Below are 25,275 nucleotides of genomic sequence, written 5' to 3'. Positions count from 1 at the left end.
ATAGCTGGAAGGCATAAAAAACATGCCCCTCTACCCCTTTCCCTCTTTCTCCCACCAGAAATGACATTGTCCCCTGGCAAATCTGAGTTTACAGTATGTCTTAGTATCAACAAATGTGTGTCCTAGTTTCTGGTGTGAGGAAAATAGCTTAAGCAACCTTTTACGCCATAGAAGTGTACTGTGGCATGAACACCATCACACATGTTTGTGATGGGGAAGCTTTTGTAACTAAAATCTCTTCTCTAATAGAAAAAAATCTCAACGCAGACATGAATGTGGGCTGATAATGTTGCAATGAAACACATACTTTACAATTACAATACATGTAAAGACATGCAAAGACACTATCTACAGAAAAAGAGACAGCCAAGACATAGACCATAGTACGAGCTGCAGGCATGAGAGAAAGCTGTTATAGAAAACAACTGTGTTCATGACTGTCAATGGCTGCTGCACACACAGTACCCTGAATATCAGTACATGTAGGATATTTCAGGTATGTCAGAGTTTCAGATATATAAGTGGTATTCTTAGTGGTATAAGTACATTTATTAAAGCAGTGAGGGTATGTTTATTCAACAGCAATCTGGCTCAGGTATAGTGATGCCTGTTGGCAGTGGTGCACACATTACCCATGAGAATCTTAAGTGAATGCAGGCTTTATAATGACGTTCAGCTCTGTCTAAACCTCACCAACACAGAAGGTTCTCCACTGGCTCCCCCACTGGCTCCCCCACAGCTTCTTCACTTGCATGTGGCAAAAAAAAAATCCAAGCTGAAAAAATTAAATTGGCCTGCTGACAGCTCCCATACGACCAATCTAAGCAGCTAAGCGCACTAGAAAGTGCACAGGCTGAGATTACGGGGATAGTGCGGGAGTGCTTGAAGAGTTCCCTCAAGCCAAACCCTTCTTATTGCGAAACAGAAGATGTCCTACAATCAGAAAATTAACCGCAGAAGAAGAGGAAGCAGAACCTGACAGGGCTCCGATCTGGTGAATGGTGCAGTGTAATTAAAATTCAGTAAAGGAAAAGAACAGCACATCACAGAATACAGCAATATAGCTGACTCATCACTGCTGTCATCTACAACCATCATTACGCCACGACTGTGACTCCTGGCCTTCCCTTATAAAACCCGAGGGGGGACAAGTTATGAGTAACATCTATGTCATCACTGTGCGTTGCAAAATCTTCTTTGCTGTCATCATCCCTTATTTTTATTATAACCCCTTAGGGAGTTAGAAAGCAATATTTGTGCCACTGCAATTCTTAGCATCTTCTTTGCCCCCTGGTCCTCACAAATCTAACTGCCCTTTGATAATTTCATTTTTAATTTCAGGGCTTTGTGGTTTTAAAAGGCAATCTCAAACAGAGGCGCAAACATAGAAACAAGGTGACACGTAAATCTGGACAGCATGATCTACATAAATTAAGTGCGACATGTTTGGTCTAAAATATGTGTATGCAGAAAGATTCGAACATTCAGCAGCCCTTATCTCACCTCGGGAGAATTCTTAATATTCCACCGGCAGCACTTGGAAAGCTAAAGGGTGTGTTTACAAGCATTTAGTAACATCATGTTTCAACTAAACCTGTACTGCTGAGCTCAACAAAAGCAACAGTCAGTGAATTCCTTTATTTCCATCATGTATGGGATGGATGAGAATAAGAAAAAAAATCCTACAAGGGGGAAACTGCTGATATCAAGACACAAAGGAAGCTAACGACTCACAGGATTCAGAGTTCAGCACCGAGTCCATCATTATCTGAAAGGCAAAGACGAAAGGCAACTAATGATCACCCCATCACTTCATCTCCACGAGCAATATGGAAGCTACTGCAGCAGGAGATGCAGAGGGTGTCTAATTGGGGGTGGGGAAGGGAATGAAATGGGGGGGAGGGAGTCTAAGGCCTGCAGTACAAGAGAAGTGTGCACATTTTAAGGAAGTGACACAGTCTCAGAGGGATGATCAACAGATTGAGGGATTGCTCGCTGCTTCTTTGAGATAAGGGAACGTACTCATGACAAAAAAATGTCTTGCAGAGCATTAACTTTCGGAATGGAAAAAAGAAGATAACATATTGGACGAAGAGGAGAAAAAAAATCACTAAGTAAGCCTCTTGTTCTTTAGTGCAAATCTGTGTGAGATGCAGCTTTTGGCTTCTGCATACTTCATTGACCTCTTAACCTTTCCTGCCATCCTCTTGCTCTACCACTGCTGGAGTCTGAACCACAACTGGCTCACTGCCCCTGCACACACAAAATAATTACCGAGTGCATTCTAATAGCATATAATTTTCATCTACACCAGGAGCCATTAACGCCAGCTATATTCTTGTAGACGAACTGGTTGTGCATTTGCATCAGACAAGTGATCCATTCATATAACAGCTGGAGTTAGTCTAGAGAGTAATTTACAGATTTAGCCCTAATGCATAATGTTCATTTATACTGACTGAATAGCAGTGGCTACAACTGGAGGCGATATTTTAATGACTGGAATCACACAATCAGTAGGGGGATGGAGGATGGAGGGGAGAGCTGGGACAGAGTGACCGAAGAGTCCACCAAAGGCTTTGACATGGATCTAAGAATCATAGTATCCTGTGGAGTTTGTTGCTCCTGGCGTCAAGGCTGTGACAGATATGAAGAGGTGGCCAGATTGATCTTGGACGGGGAGAGTAACGGCACATGTCCGGCTGGACATTGTGCCATTACAGCATCCTCGTCCCACAAGTGGCAGCAGCTTTAAACATTTAATATAACAATATGATTTATGTCCATGGCGCAATGAAAAAGCAGATTCCTGCAGCTTCCTTTCATATTAAAATGCCAAAGACGCAACTGCAGACGCGGTTGTTCCGTCAAGGCGCACGGATGGAATGATTGGATATTTTACTCTCCCCTCATTATCAATTACGGGCAAGTGGCAGGGATGGCTGTCAACGTGCCAAACGAGATAAACTGCAGTCTAACAACTTTGCCAGTCTATTTTCATTTTTTAAAAAGTTGTGAACATCTAAACAATTAATGCAGCTAAAAATCGTACAAAGATCAGTTAACGTGAGAAAAACAACATTACGTCCACGGCTGCAGAGGCTGGTGAATCGAAACACGTTTTACTGAAAGAGATCATCGCTTTTAAAAGACGACAAGTGTAAAAAATGTCACTGCAGAATGAATGAAACGAGACAAACATTTTGCGCATTTTCTCCTACCTTGTCAACACAGCACACCAGCAGTCCGACAGTCACCTCGAGAGTAATCCTGAGAATTCCGCTGGAATTGCCTCTTTGCTGTGAGATGATTACAAGTCTGAATTGATCATACAGGACGTCACTTGGATGGAAAGGTCCCATAGACTGTAGTATCTTCCTGTATCGCTCCGTCTGTGGGCTGCAGAGGCATCACTGAATGTATGAAACAGCGCTTCACATGAGCGGCAGAAGGGAAAGTCCGACATGGACTCTGCTGCTGCTGCTGCGGATCCTTCAGCTTCAACACAAGTAAACAAAACACGTCAGACACTGTGGCTACTAAGAGACCAAGAGTGGCATTTAATAAACTACTCATTAACTCATTTACCGGTTGATGCTAGTAGCAAAATGCTAATAGTTAAAATGCTAATCCGACGTGTTTAGCTTCTATTTCAACAACAAAAATACTGACAGGGTACAAGTTTGTATGTCCTGATGTGTGTGTGTGTGTAGGTGTAATGCTAAGCTAAATGACCATTTTAAAAAAAATGTTAACAATAAATAACTTACCTACTGCTTAGCTACCCTACTACCTATTGCCCATTAGCTGTCGATGACATCATCACTTAGGTGTCTTGCATACTCCTGCCTAGAAAGCTCTAGGGGGAGTTCAGGCATTTGAGCAGTTTTTAAAGTAATTTTATTGTTGTTGGAAAGCATTGTTAGTTTTATAGGTTTAACAAAAGTGAATAAATAGGCTATTTATTAGTATTAATATTTTAGATTACTTGTTTAATATTCAATTAATTATTTCAAATAAAGTTTATTTTGGACTGAATAAATTAAAACTATGATACAGTGCAACTAAGCAAATCCATCTGCCAGAGGAAGTGCTAAAAACAAACTGTTTGTCTCCACTGTACATATGATTCCCGACTGGTTGTGCTGTGCACCAGATCAAATGGGACTTCATCTCTAAAGCTTGAAAGCTCCAACACAGCTTCCATCGGATCTTTGTAGTAACACTGTGTCAGGAGTCAGGGGAGAAAGCCAATCTAAATTAAACCTATATTTTTGTATTCACCTTTGCTGGCCATCAGGTTTGGGTGTTTTGTTCTGAGCTTTGTCATCTTTGTGGTGATGAAAAATGTTGTATCCAGTCTCTCACTCCCACAAATAAAGAGCGACAGAGAGCACACAGGCACATCACTCTTTCATCACTGTCTGTCTCTCTCTAGCAGTCACACTGCTGAATGACTGGAGGCTACTCTGAGGGAAAGATCAAGAACCAAACAAAGCAGCCCAGCCTGCGCTGTGTGCCTGCCAGGCAGCCTAGATCTAATAACAAGGTTGCATACATCAATGGCATAACCCTGGCAACAGCAGCAGCAGCAGCAGTGAAGACTGAACTTGCTTCAGGCTACCGGTGTATGTTAGTGTGGACTCAAATCAGTTAGTCATGTAGAATGTACATGGCTTTTGGTCAGGATGCGATGCTGCATAAGTAAGGATCTGCAATGAGACAATATGGGAGAGATTTACTGTAGCCTGAAGCCTTTTCATCAACCAGCAATCAACAATTTATTGGTGGCGGTCAGTCAATGCAGGCCTTCCCTGAAAGTGTCACAGAAATCAATATTTCCATCGTGACACAACACACAACCTAAAGATAGATAGAAAGAGAGGGAGGGAGAAAATAAATAGAGCTATAATGAGTGGCCACGTTTGCTTTGTATGCAAATACAATTGATTTATCTGTGTCGGTAGTTGAGTATTATGAATTAAATAGATTTGTACTGATATCAAACTGTGCATTTTTTTTACTTAGGGTTAGGGTGTGATGACGGATTCTGTCAGAAGGGGAAAATGATTTTTTTACCCAGAGCAGGCCACAGTAAATGTTTTTATGATCACTCATTCAATAAACTCAAAACAACCACTGCTGATTTCAAGTAGGAGGAAGAGTGTCTTGTTCATGCATTTGGCATTATGTAAAGATTGTTTTCTGTGTGTAATGGCTTTAAGGGAACTTGTATTGGTGGCTGAGTCCTTCAGGAGTCACGTGTGGTTTTTATTTGCATCACAGCATCTTGTACACATCAAAGTGCAGCTTTGCCTATTTCAATTTCTAAATGAAAAAAAAATGGAAATAAACATAAATGCCTGTGGCATATCAACAAAGGAAGGACAAAAAGGACAAAAAGTTTAGTAAAAAACTGTAACAGAAAAATACATGAAGTAAACAGCAACATTTGGACACATTTTAAAACGATTCAGTTAAATAAACAGGCAGTCGCATGCAAATCCTACTCCAGTCCATGTTTTACCTCTGTCTCTGGCTCAGCATGCAACAGCCAGCTATTTATCAATAATTCATGCCAAAGGAGCTTTGCAAACATATGAAAAATGACAGAAAGTGCAAAGTAACTGTTTAGATCACTCTTTTGTCACAAATACATTTTGTCAAAACTCTTCATCTCTCAAATAAACAACTCTAAGAAGCATGTTTACAGTGCTTGTTATATGCTTTTCTACAATTTATTGTCAGCACAAACAAAATGTGGTTTTTCATGTATTGAATGTGCCAACAGTAAAATCCTGTGTTTATAATGGCATTTTTAGTTATTGGAGTGGTTATTTGAGTGATGCTGGCAGTTGAAGCACAAGCCATATTCATGTAAATTATTCATCATTCCTCATCATTTAAAATTCCGCTGATGCTGCCATAGTAATGACAGCTTGTAACAGTGTAGATCTTAATGAGTATGCTCGAATATTAGCCCAAAACATCAAGTAACTCTAGAAAGACCTCTTTGCTTGCAGAGATAAATATTGCATGTGTAATGTTGGGTGAATAATAATAATCTGAATTACATAACATTTCAAATAAACACACATGGCAGCGTGTTGATTGCAGCGGCAGTCCTATCAATGATGTCACCCAGTTTCAATCTTACCTTTCCTCTGATACCAATTTTCTTCTTCTTCTTCTTCTTCTTCTCCCTGTTCTCCCCAAACAATTTCAGACTTGAGAGATTAGCAGGTCTCAGCTACAAGGCGTGGCTGGATGAAATCAGTTTCACTAGATAGGAGACTGTGAGCACATTCCCACCCAGCGTTTCGATCGATGCTCATGAAACGGCCCAGAGGGACATCTGCAAAAGCTCTGATGTTTCCTTGAAGACTCTATTGCCTTTCAACTTGATTTAATTCAGGCCTCTTTGTCTTGAAGCAAATTAATTCCAGCCTGAGAGATGACATGTAAACATGAGTGTTGCACTAGCCTATATTATTTTAATGCATACAATACAAATGTGTACAGCATACTGCGATGACAGATGGTGCGAGCATTCTGGTCCACAGTTAAAGATTGATGAACATGCTACATTTTCTAATTGTGCATCTTTTACCAGTCCACGAGCTGCAGACCAGACATAATAAACAGAGCTGTAAAATGTGTTATCATCTCCATGGACCCTTGAACAGCAGGATGTGCTGCTTGTGCTGTGTCCTGTATGTTAAGGTTTCTTCTTCTACAGCCACTACAAACACTAAAAGCTCTAAGAATAGACATGGCATTGAAGCTGAATAATTCAAACACAGGGCGGGTGGAATACAAAATGATGACTTTTTTTCCCCTTTTTTATGAGACTTCAAAATATAAAAGTCTTAAAAAATGCTGATATTATGACAGTTGACCAGAGTGAGGAATGCGGTTGTGGTTTGTGTAAAAGTATGTAGAGGTTATTTATTCATTGTGTTAGCTTTACTCTAAAAGGGTCAAGGGACACTTCAGACAAGGTTTTAACTGCATCAACACACTCTAGAAATAAGGTTCACTCATTGCTGCTTAAATCATTTAAAACAGAATTACTGAGGAGTGACAGTGTGAAGCATGCTGACGGGAATGAATAGAGATTTGAAAACCAGGCACTTGTACGTACCACATATAGACACAACCGCATTCTCCATCCCATCCTTATGAGCTCCCCCGTTTCCTTCTATGTGACTTGTGCTTTTCACACTTCTTTAAACTTTACAAAAGAAATTCATGGGGAAGTATTAAATATTGAACAGCACAGCTGAGAGTGTTCCAGCGGCCCATCTGTCTGTACAGTGGATGAGCAAGACAGAACAAGAGTTCTGGATTAAGGCAGAAGTCAGACCACTGGAACAGCTGGAACACAGAGAGCTACAGTCTCAATGTTGCCTTGTTGTTTTGGAGACATTCAGACATTCATTCATTATTATCTTTATTTTAAATATATGATATTGTGAAAGGAGGAATTAGATTTTTTTGTTTTGAAAATCTGGACATTTACTTAACAATGTTACTTAAATCATAGGCAGTAATAATATGTTTAAGATGGAGACAGGCAACAGTAAGTTTACCAGGTGACTTTCACCTCTGAGGCAAAGCTTCCTTGACCCTGAGGGAACATTGCCTTCTTCCATTTTCACTCCACTTAGAAAATGTCATTGTGAGGCCTAAAAGAGACCTTTTTACAACATTAACCACATTTTATGAGGTAAAATGGTCCCATCTGTAAAAGCTTCCCCATTACTTTGACGTGCACTATATTGATATAACCATGGGGGAGGGTAACGGTTACATGAACTGCCTGAAAATCACACTTTCCTGAGGACAGGATGCTAAGCATCCAGCTGCTGAGCTAAGCTGGATGTAGCTTTATAACATCTGATCACAGTATTCCTGACCATTTCAGTTTTACACTTCGCTTTTTGACTGTTGTGTAACGCTAAGCGTGTTAACATAAGCTGAGGTTGTGTGTCCTCCTCAGAAGCATCTTGACAGGTGAGGAGACAGCTGCATAGCCAGAGCACAAATTGAAATGCTGACCCTCCAGTTATAGGAAAGCCTTGGGACGGTCGCTCTAATAACCACTTTGCAGCCTTGACACTGCATGCCTTATACCATCCAGCGGGCTTTCATTACAGCACAGCCTCAAATTTCTGCATGAGACTCTCCTGCTCCTGGGAGTGAGCTCTTAATATTTGGCACCCTAGCATTGTGTTGTTACTTTCTGTCCCTGTGTAGCTGCCATGTCCTTCTGGTTAAGAAAGGCAGGAGCAATTCCTGCCTGAACTGTTCACTGACAGGTAGAAGGTGCTGAGAGAACCAAACACTGACTACATTATCTTTGCTTCACTGCACTGCTTCCTCTTCTCTTTTCTTGCTCTTTGCCTTCACCGTCTCTCTTTTTCTCAGACTCTGACCCAGCTGTAGTGACAGGTGTCAGAAGGGTTCCTCTCACATTGACTAAAAGACTGCACCCTTGGAAAAGAGTCATTTATCAGAAGTATGCTCATATCTCAATACAATCTGCGCAGGTGAAGCTGTTAAATTGTGTTTAAAATGGGAAGTAATGTCTGATGTGCCATCAGTACCGTCATTTGGTTACACAAGAAGAAAAAATGACTCCCTTTCGTTGCTGCAGCTACATTCTGTGTTTTAAAGGCATTAAAACATGTTCTACTTTTCTATTGCAGAAAAATGCTGCTGCTCTTTGCAGTGACCTACTAAATTAGAATGGTAGAATGGTATAGGTATTACAAAATCTATTTAAAAACTAACTCTACCTGATGATATAACTCAGGAGCACCTGAGAATTTTCCTGAAGGTAATTTCAGGGGAGAAAAAGTCTTTGTGAAAAACAAAACCATGCAAACTGTCCCTGGAATCAAGCAGTTCCACATTTTAGACACTCTAACAATGCCACTAAAGCAGTGTGTGTTCTGCTGCTGGGAGTTTATGGCTCTGACAGTATTGGATTCAGAGATGAAAGAGCAGGAGTGAGGTGGGGGATATGAAAGAAATCTCAGAGAATGGAAAGAAAGAAGGCTGACGAATGACAGACCTGCTGCTGCTGCAGGCAGACATACGTTGTTAAGTGTTAATTTATATAAGGATAGCTTTGACGCCAGGGTATTGGAGACGGATCATTACTCTGGATCCAGCATCAACAGCAACCACAGTATGTGTACCTTAATGAGATACATCCCCCGTATATTAGCATAATTAATCATTACACAGACCAGAGGGGCCAGGCTACTGTAAATCATCTCATTTCTCTAAAGCCATTCTCCGTGCTGTCACAGACTTCTAATCATCTTTGGCCTCCATTTGTCTGCTGCAAATTAAACATTCAATTTACTTTTATTTTACTTTGCTTTAATTTTGCATTATTTGAATTACAAGATGGGTAGAGGAAAAGTTGTGTTCTCCATACTGTTAAATGTGTAGGGGTACAGCCGGGTTAGTGACACAGTTTGTGAGAGACAGTTTTACACAAAACTAAGTGGTGCTTGACGTTACAAGATATAAAATTGTCTCTTCATTGATTATCATATTTTTTTCCCCCCAAAATAAGGTCTCACATGCTCCTCTCTAAAGTGCGGGCACACTGATTTATCAAAATTTCCACTTAAATGTCTTTCAGCCACTCTGATTCATCTTGTGATGTTGGGGACTACCAGTGTAATAAAGTAAAACAAAATGCTGTTGGATTTTTAATTGGATTGCTTCCCGGTGATGCAGGCCACAGCATATGGAAGCACTGTGACTATAAATAATTAAACAGCAGTATAATAACCCGTCTTTATTTAATTCATGACTGCAGAAGTAAATAAATATCTCCTTGTATCTTCAAAGGCTTTTTAAACTAAATAAAGAAACACTCCAAGCATGCCACCGAACTGTCAACACAAGAATAAAAGGCTTTTCATATTTTATATTAGCTCATTTGTCTGAGCGAGCTGTTATTTTTTGCTTTTCACAGCAGTGGGTTTGAGCATGATTGCAGTAGGTCTTAGCTGACAAGATGTGACTCAGGGGCTCCAAAACCCCACAATCTAGTCCACAATCACCTGGCTTGTCTGGTGGGTCCTCTGATTCCTGTCCTCCTACCTTCACACTCCACTAGCAGCACCCGGGGTTTGAGTGACAGGAAACTAGTGGAAAAGAGAAAGGTTGTAAGTTTATACTCAACACAGTATAAACAGTTCCAGTAGAAAAAAAAAATCCTATGTGGTGTGTCCAAGTGATGACCAGCGATGATACAGAACTGCAGCACTACTGCAGTCGTTACTGGGATCCTTTGGGGGAATGAAAATATTATTTTGACAGCCTCTTACAGACCAAAGTGGTTTCATATGTGGAGATTTATCTCTTGTGATGGCTTGTCTGAGTCAAAGAGCTGGAGATAGGAGGCAGGAAGATTGGATGTGATGCCTGTGAAACTCCTATCAAATCTGAAAATATGGTGTCGAGTGCTGGTCACAAGAGTTTCCTAAAAAAAAACTCAGTTTGTTGTATGTTTTGGAGATTAAATATGTTTTCAGTGATTCTGTTAATATCTAAATGATCAGGGCCACAGTGAGTCTTGATTACATTTGGAGGTTAATATCTTCCTCTCACCTTTGTCGTCCTTTGCACATCCCTCATTTGTAATCTAGTTGGCAGAGCCGCCACTATTGGTCATGGTAGCTTAATTGTGACATTAGGAGGCGACTTGCTTCCAGAGGGATCCACAAATGTCGTCCACAAATACGGCGTGAAAGTCACATAGCCTAGGCTGTGAGGAGATAAACAGACCAAATACACAGAGCTTGTTAGTCATGGTCCCTAATTACCAAACGGTTCATGTTGGAATGTCCCAGTCGTCCAATCCAGTCTGCACAGGAATGTTGCCAGGGAGGCTGTTGGCATGCAATTTGAATTTAATATCTTTTCAAATGGAGAATTTCTTCTTCTTCTTCTTCTTTTTCTTCTGTGATTGATCTATATTTTCAGCCATAAGCTGTCCATCTGAATCTCTGTCAGTTCAAGGTAATTGCTTTTCTTCTCTGCATCCAGAATAAATGCCGACAATATGTTAATATTTAACAATATTTGGGTGTAGTCAGCTGACGCAGAAAGAGAATTTACTGTTGCCAAGACCAACATGAGTCATAAAGTGAATCATAATGTATTAGCAAAATGACAGTGATCTTTAAAATTACCCATCTCACATCATGTAAATGATCAAAGATGGCGGCCATGTAATTGGATATCATTTTATTCATTAGGTGATGAACAGCCGACAAATTGGGCCTTGTCGCCTGCCTCTGTGTTTGGGTCACAGCAATCAGTCAGTCAGCTTAAAAGAGTCATACAGACACAGCGTGGAATTACAACATCAGAAATGAAGGCGCATGATGATGGTGTAACGTCAACACTAGCATTCGGTGTTGTTTTGGTATATTTACACCTGCTACACTGAGAAAAGCTTCTTAATTTGTGTCAATAAGCACCATGGATATCTTTTATATTTCTCTCACATACAGTACACTAGGCGCTATGACTCACCTCCATTATAGCATACCTGTGTATACAGTTTCATATGTGTATTTGTGTCCATAAAGCCTTTAATCCGAGTTTTGCCGGAGGAGCTCTGCATTAATTATTGCAGAGCGTTAAGCGGGATACACCACAAGGCAACATCTGGTGCCCGACGAGGAGACTGGCAGGGAAGGTTTCCTGGGTCGAGCTTTCCTTTTAACCTCAGCTGTGCTGCCGTGTCACAGGCTGACTGCCTGCCCACAAACATCCTCACAAGCAGAATAATTGAATCATATGGATAATGACGTACATGCAGATTCTGAGAACTGATATATGTCTCTTTTTGGATTATTTATGGTCAGATGTTTTGGTCTTTATTAAAGTTAGAACCAACATTTTGGATACTAATCAGTTTGTGCATCAGAGATCAAATGTATGCATGTAATCAGCTTCTCTGTTTATCTCACTGATATCAGCCTCAGTATTTACTGTTATCTCCTCAGACCTTATCAGAGCTGTGGAATATGGATTACAAAAATACAGATGACTCATTCGATCATGGCAGCCCTGGAGGAAAAGATTGATTTAATGCATGCAACTGGGCAACTTACACTAATAGCTGTGAATAAGAATCCAGTGTGTCGGTATGTACTTTCTGCTCATTTACATAGAGATCACACATACATTCGATGGCATGCTGTCTTCACTGCTACTGCTGCTACTACCACACAGTTTCACACTGTCACAGAATCATGCAATGGTGCCACAGTGTGGAAGAAAGCTGCACACACAAAACCTACACTGATATAATCAACCACTTTTAGAGGGTGTCAATACTATAACAGTACATCAATATGTAAAGTTTCTGAGAGAAAATGGGAAATGTTTTGCAATGTAATTTTTTTAAAATACATTTTAATTATTCTAACTAATCTCACCGTTGCCCTTAAGTTGGAATAAAACATTTTTACCTCTTCCCATGAAATGATTGTGACACTGCCTGAACCTCACAAAACATTCACCTTCCTGGACCTGCACATTTAGTGTTAATATGGGGTAAATTAAGTGTGACTAGGACAGATTTTACAGTTGTGAAATTTTTCAACCAGCACATGATGTGTTTCTGTAACACTGAAGATGTTCCCTGTAAGTGCTGAACAAAGAAATGACGCACAGCAGACCACAATGTTCAAGGAACTGCAGGAAATCCTGTATTTGGAGATAAGCTCTCCAGCGTCTTTAGTGTCTTTAGCATACAGTTTGTCCAGGTTTTGTTCCTTTGACCTTTTGCTTAATACTTTGTGTTAGTTTCCTTTCATTCTTTTCGGTCTTAGTGGTCTAAATTTGGGTCCTTCTTTAGTAGTATCGGTAGCTGGTATCAGCACCCTTTACCGAGCACCAATACTTTGAAATACGGCTGGTATTGGCCCGATATCAGTCCTGGAAATCAGTTCTCGCCTATCACTAGTTAGGTCTGCCATGCTTGACCCTTTGTAAAGCCCAATTGAACAGGATTTAGTAGGTTAGATGAGGACAGACAAGCTTTGAGAGTCTGATGTGACCTGAATGATGCAGAATTTATACTAATGGGACTACCTCACTCAGTGTTAAGTGAATGTGAGTCTGTTGTGCTCAGGACTGTGGTGTCTTAGTGTGATTGTTGCATCTGACCTCTGTGTCTGTTCTCCAGTTTTCAGCTCTCCATCTTTCAGCTTTGCCTGAAATGATAATCAGAAGAAACATTAAGTTTGAAATCCATTTGTGCATCTTCACCTCACTCAACCAACCACATCTGCGTCATTAATAACATCAGAATATGTTCATCTGATTGGAAGAATATTATGCAGATAATTTTGAACAAAACAAATTAGCTTGATGATATTCCTTGTATGAATGTTTTTAAACAGAAATGCACACAACTATTAGAAATCCACCACACAAACACACGGTTTGATGTTTAAATTCAAAATCTACTCATTTTTCTTCCTATTCACGTTGTCATATCATATTTTAAAGGTTTTGTGTGGGGAAAAAAACTAGTTTTTTTGTGCATCATCAATCTTAATAACTGTGGTTCTTCAGTGCACAAATGTCCCTTGCCCCCCTCCCCCGCCAGCGACTCCCTGCATGCTATAAGCCAACTTCATGAATGAAAAAAACCCATAACACACACAAAACGTCAAAACATACAGCCACACTCATTTACAGTCAAGTTGGCATAAATTACTAATTCAGTTAAAGTTAATAAAGTTAAAGTTATCATTTTGGAGTTGAGCATTAATTTAATATTATAACAACAGTTTAAATAATCCTGAAGTAGAGAGGAGCTGGCTTATATAGCGCTTGTTAGATGCACACGCAGCACTACTCTTAGAGTAAAGTTTCACTGTTTCTGTTTTCATTTAAAGTTGCAAGTCAGCAATGTCTGAGAAATCTGTGCAACACTACACACTACACACAAAGAGGAAAAAGGAGGAAAGGAAAATGTGGCAGCACTAAAGGTGCTCCCTCTGACAAGCGGAGTGCTCCTCCAGAAGGACAAGTCCACAATGATGGCTGCCACCCAGAAATGGGGATTTGAACTCATCCAACACTTGAAGAAGTTCAGTGACCACCATTTTTAACAGCGCTCTAGGTGAGATCCGAGCTAACTCACACAGGCATCTAAAGGCTTTGAGAACTGTTTCAAACTACAAGCTGTTTTAAACCTGCTTTATTCCCTTTTGTAACATCTACAATTGTGCCCCTTTTTTCCACACAAGCTGTTCTTTACTCTTACCCTGCTTTTAACGACTAAACAGCACACAATTTACCACAGGGGAAATTAACAGATGCTCAGAGCAGGCTCTATCAAGTCAAGACATTGTCGTTCCCTGTTCCTGAAAGTCAGGCGCATTTATTGTAGAAAAGGACATGTAGAAAACAGACATAAACAAATGTATTTTGGGGAGGTTTTTTGTATTTTTGTGGCCTTTTTTCTATCTAAACATACTTTTAACTCCAGACGATCACTATGGCAAGCAGCCTAGCCCGTGTCATGTTCATGTTTATTGGATTGTTTATCTTTTTAGCTGCCATCACATTAAACTCTCTGTCAGGATTTGGCGCTAAATCAGGTGAATGCTTGTCAGATTAATAAAATCGTTTGATATGTTTGTGAATATAAACTCTAATATTCCCTCGATACAGGTGTCTTCACACAAGAAACAGAGCATGTGATTCTCAAGTACACAACTCCCATAACTCCAGCTGAGTGGGCTCTCTGTGTGTGGGATTTCATATACATTCATATCATTTGGATTGTGCAGAAGGTAAACACTATGTGCCATACATCTTTTACAAACGATAGCAATGTCTATACCTGCCTAACATTGCAGAAATATGCCTATTACATTGTACTTTCATCTCACTTTCTTGTATTATTGCATGCGGAAAATTACTCCACTTCGTCAAGAGGCAATTTAGTCTTCCTCTGTGCAGTTGTTTTCTCTTTACATGTTGCAGATTGCTCTGACACCGTATGAAAGAGTCTGATTATTTCCCCACAGGCATAATTTGTTTGCTTTTCCTTTCTGAAACAACATTATTCCTTCTCTCTCCCGCAGGAGTGCTTATGACTGGATGTACTCGACGCCTGCGGTGCTCCCCCATGGATTTCATGTCATCGTCAACATTTCCTTGAACATTGCATGCCTGTGTCTGTTTGACAGAGAGTAAGTTCAGGTTGACCGTCCAAACATGTTCCTTCTATTGTGTGAAAAATGAGATCATGAGTTTGTCATCCCTGACAGTTTAAATATTTGCTTTTCTATGTGTGTGTGTGTGTGTGTGTGTGTGTGTGTAGGTTGCTGCGGCTAGTGCTGATAATCTCAGCTCTAATGACACTCAATGATTACACCATCCTATTTTTCTCTTGTCATGGGCTGAAGATCTGTGGATCCTGGTTGCACAAATTACCCAACCCAGATCTGTGGCTCTTTAGAATACTGATAAAACTATATCATGCTTTGTATAGGTGTGTGTGTGTGTGTGTGTGTGTGTGTGTGTGTGTGTGTGTGTATGTGGCACTCATGACCTGGAAACAGGGAAGAAAGTACAGTGAGTAAAATGATTGTAAAAAACACCATAAATTCACACATTCTGCAAATAAAAGTGTTCTGTGAAGTATAAATTACAGACACTGTAGTCTGAGTTAGAGATTATTATTATTAGAGAACAACACTTCACACAGATCTGCACCACCATTTTTATTTTCCAACAAGTGCAATTCATGTAATTCCACTTATTAAAGGTAGGGTAGGAGATTTCATTCTAATGCACTTTTTGTTAAATGACTTCTCTTTACAATCCGATAGCAACCAATTAGTTCGGCAGTTTCGCATTAAAATGTAGAATATTAATCATCTGTGGAAGCTATAAAACGCTAAAACATCAGCCAACGACCCCGCGTGAAAAACATTAGCCAATCCTGCGAGGTGCCCCTGCGTGGAGTATTGGCTGGTTGTCACACTCTTCCTGCTCTGCGTGCAACAGAGAGGTACGTGCATGATGGCCGAAGTCACAGGTAATCTTAACAGCTCATCTTCAGGTAATGCGCGTCCATGTGATTGGGAGGCATGGCTTCAGGGTGAGCTCCATGAGAAAGGGGCGTGTGTTTATTTTTGAAATCTGGCTGACTCTCACTGAGTTTTCAAAATCTCCTACCCTACCTTTAACCGTGCAAACACATTTTTTAAATACTATTCTGTTACTTTTGCATACAAGCACCTGGCTCCATCACCCTCACCTAAATCCTCACCAAAATATCTGTTCCCACTTGCTGTGCAGAGTATAGTATGAGATTATGTAGCTTGGGGCATTCGAGTAAGGCCACAGCAAAACCTCTCCAAGGCTGGGCTCTCTCTCCTTGCTTTATAATAGAGGTGACAGACCAGCATCCTGTATCTGCAGCTTATGGATTATCTGGCTGAAAAGGGAGGATGGATGTGGATATGTCCAACTGCAAGAGAAAGCGGTGAGATCGTACAACTGGCTGATGTACTGCTGAAACAGGGGCAGGTTCAAATACAACAAAACCACACACCTGGATCAAATTCACCTGGATCAGATTCAATAATTGGTGTTTTATGTATAAAAATAACTCTTAATTTCATGTGTAGTTTTTCTTCATAGTATCCATCAGGGACACTCTCCACCTTACTGAACCTGACGATATACTTGCAGCATCAGAAAGAAACATCCAGATGTGTCTGTGTGATGCTGTCAGTGCTGCTGCTTCTGATGGAGCTGTTAGCCTGATACGTCAGGCTCCCCTGCTGCGCTCTGTCATTTTCTCTGTTTCTTCTTCTTGACACACAAGCAGAGGAAATCAAACCTTTCAGCCTTTCAGGTTCCTGTTAGAGAACTTCATCACATCGCGACCATCTATCCTGTGGTAATCCTGTGGCTTACAGGCACACTGAGCAGCTCTGACATAAACATTCTACCTCTTCTTCCCTCCCCCCCGCTGTGATCCTGGCTATCTCCTGCATTATGTCTGTGGTACGTGTTGTCCTGGTTACATGGAGGCATCACAAAAGGCGGCTTTATAAAGACGGTGGACCCTCTTTGTCACCAGTAGAAATACCCTTAAAACAAACTAAATTCTTTCTGTTAATACTAGCTTACATTTGAGCATTAGTGCACAGCTGTTGTAAAACAAACATATAAGACAAGGAAGTGTTTGAATCCTGTTGAATTCACTTGTAGTTCTAAGTGCTGAGGCCAGCTGATAGAACTTGCTACTTGTACAGGTGGAAATTTTATTCTACACACATTAAAATGAATTAGTTTTACAAAATTATTACAAAACATAATGATGCAATAAATCATACAAACAGGAGATACATGAAAAATAAACAGTTGTTTGATTTATGGGTTCTGTGATTGATCTAAAATGGATTTTAGAAACGTATTAAAGACTAATTGTTTTAGAGATCAACTGATGTTAGAAATATGTTCACATTATTATAATGATACCAAGTTTATAATTATGTCACACAGCAACAAGATATCCCTTTTGTTTTTAAGAGAAATGTATTGTTTAATAATAAATATTCACTTCTGAAGCCTTTTAATCATTGATTTCTGTGTATTTACTTTAACAGTAATTCTGCCTTACAAGGTGAAAACTGTGTACAGTTGTACCTGTCCTAATGACTCTCCTCTGACCTGACTCTCTCACGTACACACACAATAACAGTACGATATCATAATTACAATGATTAGAAGAGATAAGAGGGTGCAGTCACAGAGACCATAAAATTATACAGTACCATCCAAAGTCCAGATTACCATCTGCTGTGACAGATCCTGTGTCCTCACAGCCTTTCTGAGCCTTTCTGAGCTGCAGTCAGGACACTACAGAGAGGTTTAAAATGTCTTTCCTCTCGACAAGTAGCAACAAGCATGTGGTGATACATGCTGGAAGCATCGGCCTGGCCATCATCTCTCAGGTGATCGTGGACATTTTTGTTGTTCTGGCTGAAGATGGCAGCGTCCCTAATGGTGAGTGACATGATGAGATTTTATAAAACAGCTTATAAGAACAGAATTTAATGTTTTTAGTGAGGAAGTCGCACTGAAATGTTTATACATTTGTAGCAATACAAATATAGATTTTTATAGTGTGTTTCCCCTTTGCCTTTGCCGTTTTTGCAAGCTGGGTGGAGGCCAGTGACACCAACTAATATAAACCACGCAGCACACACCTCACAGAGCACACCAACATAAAATCTGTTATTTATTTTACAATGTTTTTAGGAGAGTGTGTTTTTGATCCAGACTCTGATCACAGAGAGGTAACTCTTGATTCTGGGCCTTCAGCTCTGTTTCAGACCTCATCCAGGAATGTATCAGAGACCTTCCCCCTGGAGGCGACTATGGACTGGTGGTCAGAATATTTCTCTTTCATGATTGACTGGTGGTCTAAGGCTTGGCTTGTTTATGCAGTGGTCAGCCTTTATAGAAGGTACAGTGGATGGTTTTCAGAGTTACCCCCAGCTCCTGTTGCAAGCAGTCACAGTTGTTGTTCCATGTGTAGAAACGTGCTGGGTCCTGAGTCTTGCAACCCAGAAATCCACCCTCCAGTATTCTATCAGATGTGGACCATGATTAATGTTGCAAGGATGTGCAGCATGCCTCTGTGGGACAGACAGTAAGCTGTAATAAAACAAAAAAATGTACCCTCATGAAGACACATGTACTTAAAACCCCCTCTGCTTTCTACAGCTACATATTCGGAGCTGTGTTAATCAGATGGATTCCACCAGTCCTCAGCTTCTACATGCTCTACATGTCCTACGTCAACCTTAACAAGCACAAAGCCTGGCTAGCAATCAACAGCCCTGGAGTGATCTCATGGACACAATACCTGGTGAGGCTGCAAACAATTGTAGTAAAAATATGATGAAAATTAAATTCCTGTAAATCATATTGGTGAATTTGTGCTGTAGACCCAGAATGGCCTGGCAGTGTTTGCCTGGTGGTCCCTCTTGAATGCTGTGCTGGGCATTGGCATAGTGCTCAGGTACAATGCTGGTGTGCCCGACCCACTGATCAGCACCCTTGTTCTCACCATAATCACCTTGTACATCATCACCTGGTAAGGACAGAAAGTTCTGCAGATTTTGACATTTCAAAATGTTACCGGTAAATATTAACAAGTGTCTCCCTGAAGGTTCATCCTACAGTGCTGTCTGCTAACCAAGTACATATGTTACACATTTGGTGTTTATGCCATTCTTGTTCTGGGCCTGGGTGCCACATTCACCAGGAGCTACCGTGTCCAGGATCTGGGCACAAACACAATCTACTGCGGTAAGACAAGAGCAGTGAATGCATGTTTTTCAGTCTATTTGGGTTTTATTGTGAAAGTTCACCTCTACAATTACTTCCAGGATTCATTATGCTCCTGATAACCATCATGAGCTTGGTGCATCTGGTCACTGCATGTTTGTACACGGACACTCCGGGCGAGCCTCTTGCTGTGGAGCCCTACATGAGGTTTGAGGTCTGCGAGACGGTGTGCCGACCAGAAGGAAAAATTAAACACAAACTTCAGAAGTGACAACAACACTTAAATAAAAATTAAATACATTTTGTGTCAAACAGTACTGTCATCATGTCCGACCATTTGCACAGGCTTGTACTTAACACATGCCACCTAAAGGGGGCAGCACACTCCAGCTTCACATTCAGACTGTGATTTGGCAAGAAGACCTGAGTTGTACCAGCAGAGGGCGCAGTTGTTAAACTATACTAAGAATGTGATCAAAACATAAATAGAAAGATTCCCAGAGCCAAAACAAATACACATAATATGAACCAATGGGTTCTCATGTTATATTTTGGATTTTTTTTAAAGGAAAAATTCGATTTTAATGTGTTTAATTATAAACACCCAAACCTAATGCACAATACAAAGCAGGACTAAGACAACAAAATCATTCCTATATCTCATTGGTCATTAAAACTTCCTGTCCACCCACTCCCTCACTCTATGTGTGTGTGTGTGTGTCTCTCTCTCTGTGTCTCTGATGTAAAATTCACAGAGACAATCACACATGCTCAAGTTTATAAGTGCCCTCTTTCTTGATGCAGCTTAAAGAATGGAATATCAAACATGCCCATTGGCTGCGTGGAAGAGCAGCACGACCTTTGATGAGGATGCCGAGCTGAATAGAGCTGAACATTAGATGAAAGCAGCAGTGAGGTGGTAAAAAAATAAAGACAATGGGGACATGCTGACCACACAGCTGAGCAAATCGGTTGCATCATTCCTTATTCAGTGGGGCAAATAAAATAAATCAAATGCAAAATGGTTGTTTATCTCTGGATATTCAACAGTATGCCCATCAGACATTTTCCCAATTGAGACTCATTGATTCATTTACAATTTCTGTTTTTGTTTTCCTGCTCTCTTTTTTCTTGCTGCTGCTGCTGGTTAAATGTTTCTCTGGTGTTTACAGACATTAGATTGCAAAAAGTGTCTCCTGTAGTGGGCAGTGGGTGGATGCCTGTGACCCTGATCATAAATTCACATTGGCAATTTATCTGACTGCCTCATTTGGAGAAAACTCTACTGAACATTATTATCTCCAGCTTCATAATACAGAACGAATTCAAGGTTGTTCCTAAAACAGGCTGAATTAAAGCACAGGGGAGAGCAAAATCACCAATAACAAATCACACCAATGTAATGGAACATGATATGATATATATATATATATATATATATACTCTGCCTTTAAAAATCATTGATCCTGTTGAAATACACTGTGCCAGGTCTGGAATTGCAGGGATTACACAGTGGCCTGCAGTAATGATGCTTGTGGCTCAGTCAGGCAGAAGAGTGCCCATTTTCTATTATCTGTGGGGACTTTTTGTTATCTTAGGAGAGCTGAAACAGTCAGGTAATTAACTGATGAGTCAATTACACATTAACATAAATAATGAAATAATTAAGCATTAAAAAAACACACTGAATCAAGCGACAGTTTCTGAATGAACTACGCCCGGGGTTCATAAACAAATAAATGTGCCTGAGATTTGTTTTGCCATATTATGACAAAAGTTTGAGGCATAATTAGCTTTCATTGCAGATTACATGCACTTAAACATATTGTTCAATGTAAGTCAGTCTGTTAAAATGCTAATGTCAAAGGTGTAGCCTATTTAGAATCACTTGGATTACTTCAGCACTGACTTATTGTGACACAACGTGAATAAAGGTAGAACACAATAGAGCAGAAAAGGCATTTTTGCCTTCGCACATACATAAATAATAGTAATGTAAATCTGTCATGATGCACAGAGCGAATTCACATACCAGCACTTCAAATCATTAATATTGTAAGCAGATTGTTTGCACTGCTTTTTGTAATTCAAACACTGCTGTATATAAAGAGGCTCATGTTATGTAGTTAAGAAAGCCTATATAACCATATAGACCACATTTTAAACAATAATGTGCCTAACTGCTGCTCGGAGTAAAGTTGAAAAGATTCTTCCTACGGACACATTTTATCTCTGCTCATATTAAAAACACCCTGTTGAGCAGGATCTCCTAGCAGTCGTTTCACCTCTGACATCCAAAGCTTGCTTATTAAAAATAGCACTTGCTTTGAACCCAGTGTTCTTACAGTGCAAGAAGTAAAAAGGAGAAAAAATGAGATTCCCTCATACCATTTACCAGCCAGTATCAGATCAAAAAGAAAATTTCATCTGAATTTCAACGTTTTCCTCCCTGGCAAAACAAATTATAAATACCTACACATGAATTAAATATGTCGGGTGAAGTCCATTAAATTGCTTCATGGATGTGACTCCACTGTGGCTGTTATCACATCTTTCCTCCAGAGTACTGAGGCCAAATCCTCCCTGGAGTAAAACACTGGCTGGAAATGGCAGACAGGAAGGCAAACAGGTATTCCACTGACTGGCAGCCTCATAATTGTTTCTATACTCTCCAAAGACCCCCCCCCCCCCCATTTTTCCTCCCTAAGAGAAATAACCTAGATATGCAAATGTGCATTCCCAATTAATTTACTTCATATAATTATGCCAAGAAAGGAGATTGGGATGGAAAAAGGAGTCTTACCTTTTGCCAGGTTGTCCTCCTAATTATCGATTGATTTTTTGCTTAAAAATAAATTAAACCTCTTTTTTAAATTCATCAATTCATTTTATATTAGGTCTCTATTTATTTGCACTGAATCATAAACAATGCTCATGAGAGCAGTAAAGTGTCAATATGAATCCATATTTTGTGTAAAAAACAGCAGTCAGCATAGAAAACAGGATCACAGTTGACCTTTATGGTCTTATTTATTATTGCGTTTAAATCTGTATTGTTATTGATTTTTCAACAGCAAATCACTATTTGCTAATTCCACAGGCTGAAGACCACTTATAAAATTGTTTGTGGTAATTGATGCTCATCTGTGTGGCTGAGCATGCTTCCATATTCCAGGCTAATACCCTGCAGAGTGAGGGGGTTCGAGTGGGAGGCCTACATACTAAAGGGTTAAAGGGTGAGCAATGAGAGCATCGTACTAAAATGACCCAGCAGGAGATTTGAATCATGTCTGGCTTATTTATTGTAATGTACACTAAACCGGTCCTGAAGACAATTTCCATGAGTCATTTATTGACTTCTGAACACATGAATTATTGTATTGGTTTTGCAGGACTTAAAGAACATATTAGCATCTGTCTGAGCAGTGTTGTAGCTTCAGAAGCTTTGCAGTCTTCAATAACATCCCAAACACAAGTAACCTTATAAAAGGTAGAGTACATGTTGGACCTACACATAGCTCAGTGTATGCATTTCAAAACTGGCGATGGAGCAACAACAACATGCACAAAGTTGACATTTGCTTTGGCTGGAAGCAAACAAACTTTACCAGACCTTAGTGTTACTGCTGTCGTATGGTGCTGCCAATTAGCCTTTCCAATTAGACATTTAGAATATAAATGCTCTGAACTAATTAATCCCACGGCACGGATGCAATAATTAGCTGATAATCCCAGAGTCTTATTGCTCCATATTTAATATTTAATGCCTACTCAGTCCAGGTATGGGGACAGCAGACACCAAAGTGTGAAATCTGTTGGAATAATTAGGCCTAATTAAAGCGGTGGTACTGTTACTGTCGGCACGGATGATCATTGAAAGACGTCTTTGAGGACACAAACCAACAAGGAGAATGCTGATGTTAATCAAAAGATATAGACTTTAAATTACAGATGTAATTAAGGGAGTCATAATTATAGAGAACAACGTTCTCTAGCGATCTGTGAATGATGTAAAAAAAGAAATATATAATATATACTATAAGTGTTAGAACTGGGATGAAGAGCAACTAGATTTATGGAAATTATAGATAATAATATATAATATGGATAATAATTGATATAATCGTGTGTATTATACATGCAATCAGGATTTAAGGGAGATATTTCAAAAAGTATGAACTAAAAATAAAACAATCCTAAAGCAAATCTCAGCTCAATGAAAGAGGAAAAGGAAAAAGGGACATTTTGAGAATGAAGCTATGAATGAAATGATGACGTAAAAAGACAAGAACATGAACTCTTCAAAGAAGAGAAGAATCATTAATATTAAAGGTATCATGGTGATTAAGTGACAATGACAACAGCAACATCCTCACCCTGACATCTGTCTTAAACTCATTTTCTGAGCTGATAAAGCAAACCAGTTAACACTGTCCTCTCAGGTATAGATAAGGATGACTCTCACCTACATGGGGGCCCTGAGAGAAATCCTGTTCCTATCTGACCTGTGAGTCATTGCCACACAGTCACACCGTGACTCCTCTGTGCTCCATCTATACAATCCTCCCACCTTTTGTGGTGCAATTTAGAAGACCGGTAGAAGAAAATGGTGTGAGAGAACAATATAATCAGGTTTATTTCCCGTAACATCCTAGGGGGAGTATAACTACAACAGTGAATAACTCATAATGCTGTAAAATACATAAGTGTTCACACATCACCCCTCTGTTTATCAGCAGCGTGATGACTTCATAAGTCACAAGCCTAAAAGCATCCAAAGAGAAACAAGTTAAGGAAAAGCACTTTGAAACACACAATTTGGTTGAATGCAGACACCAGAATGACAAGAAACTAACTGGAAATTAACAGCTACCAGAGAGATAAACAGCAATTTAGCTGTCTGATGTTTACACACAAAACCTCAACTCAACAAGAAGCACGTTAGCTAGCACTTGAATGGCAGCTTCTCAGCAGGGAAACGAAAACTCAACAGGAAAGTTAACTGACTCAAAAGCCCATCAAGCTCACAAACAAACCACTGTGCATGTTTACATTGTTTGTCCAGCGTGAGGCTGCTCTCTGATTGGATGAGAATTCTTTCAAGGTAATTTTATTCATTAAATTATAAATATTTTTTTTTTTACTCATACACATACTTATTATGTTTTCACCTGTTAAAACTACTGCTGGAAGGAATATGGTAAATAGCACTTTGTATAGGCTGAGCAGCTACTATTGCTTCTGGCTGTGTTAGCCTGACACCGCATTTAATGTAAAAGTAAAGTATAGACTTCTCACTTTCATGATCCGTACCTCAGCAGGACTCCACAAAGTAAGACTGAAAAACGAAAGCAGGCTCACCTCCCTAAATTAGACACTATATTAAGCCTGCCAACAGGGGGGGGGGGAAATCACAGAGCTCAGACACAGAAAATAGGACAGTGTCTCCTCACTGTATGGTGTCTGGCAAGGGATCAATTTCAAGTATCTGACTCATTGTACCCCAAAGGTCCAGGGTCTTTGATTGCAGCAAATTACAGATTAAAGGGCCCTTCATACTGTTACACAAGTGCTCCCGACACACTGGCTGCTGTCTGAGATGACATGTGATGCGCTGAGCTTGGGCTGGGATGTGTGTGTGTGTGTGTAAGGATGTGTCGTCAGAAGGTCAACTATTGCTTTGTTGCACTACATATATATATATATATTTACTGAGCAAGGTGGAAGGGAGGATTAGAGTTAAATTTGCAGAGGGCTGACAGCTAACTGTACATGCTTGTGTGTGTGTGTGTGAGAGAGAGAGAGAGAGAGAGAGAGAGAGAGACTCTAACCTCAAAGTAATGAGTTTCAAGACTGCAGGAAAATAATATCACAGGAGTCATTGTAATTCCAGCACAT

General features: G+C 40.0%; 1 protein-coding gene across 1 annotated transcript; it reads left to right on the top strand.

Moving 5' to 3' along the window:
- Nucleotides 1–17,906: 17,906 nt before the first annotated feature.
- On the top strand, nucleotides 17,907–19,689 carry LOC114453486 (uncharacterized). Its single transcript, XM_028433402.1, has 7 exons — nucleotides 17,907–18,087; nucleotides 18,406–18,550; nucleotides 18,623–18,736; nucleotides 18,811–18,955; nucleotides 19,035–19,183; nucleotides 19,259–19,398; nucleotides 19,479–19,689. Exons 1-7 carry the CDS (start codon nucleotides 17,958–17,960, stop codon nucleotides 19,646–19,648), a joined length of 993 nt encoding a protein of 330 aa, XP_028289203.1. The 5' UTR covers nucleotides 17,907–17,957; the 3' UTR covers nucleotides 19,649–19,689.
- Nucleotides 19,690–25,275: the final 5,586 nt, after the last annotated feature.

This window comes from Parambassis ranga, chromosome 20 (genome assembly GCF_900634625.1).
Source record: "Parambassis ranga chromosome 20, fParRan2.1, whole genome shotgun sequence".
NCBI classification, from domain to species: domain Eukaryota; kingdom Metazoa; phylum Chordata; class Actinopteri; family Ambassidae; genus Parambassis; species Parambassis ranga.
This window is presented reverse-complemented; position numbering and strand designations above follow the sequence as displayed.

What these genes read in the sequence shown, in the direction of transcription:
- LOC114453486 (XM_028433402.1), top strand. Translation starts at nt 17,958, where the DNA reads ATGTCTTTCCTCTCGACAAGTAGCAACAAGCATGTGGTGATACATGCT. An exon ending in AGATGGCAGCGTCCCTAATG is followed by an intron (nt 18,088 to 18,405) that starts GTGAGTGACATG and finishes CTGGGCCTTCAG; the next exon opens with CTCTGTTTCAGACCTCATCC. An exon ending in GTGGTCAGCCTTTATAGAAG is followed by an intron (nt 18,551 to 18,622) that starts GTACAGTGGATG and finishes TTCCATGTGTAG; the next exon opens with AAACGTGCTGGGTCCTGAGT.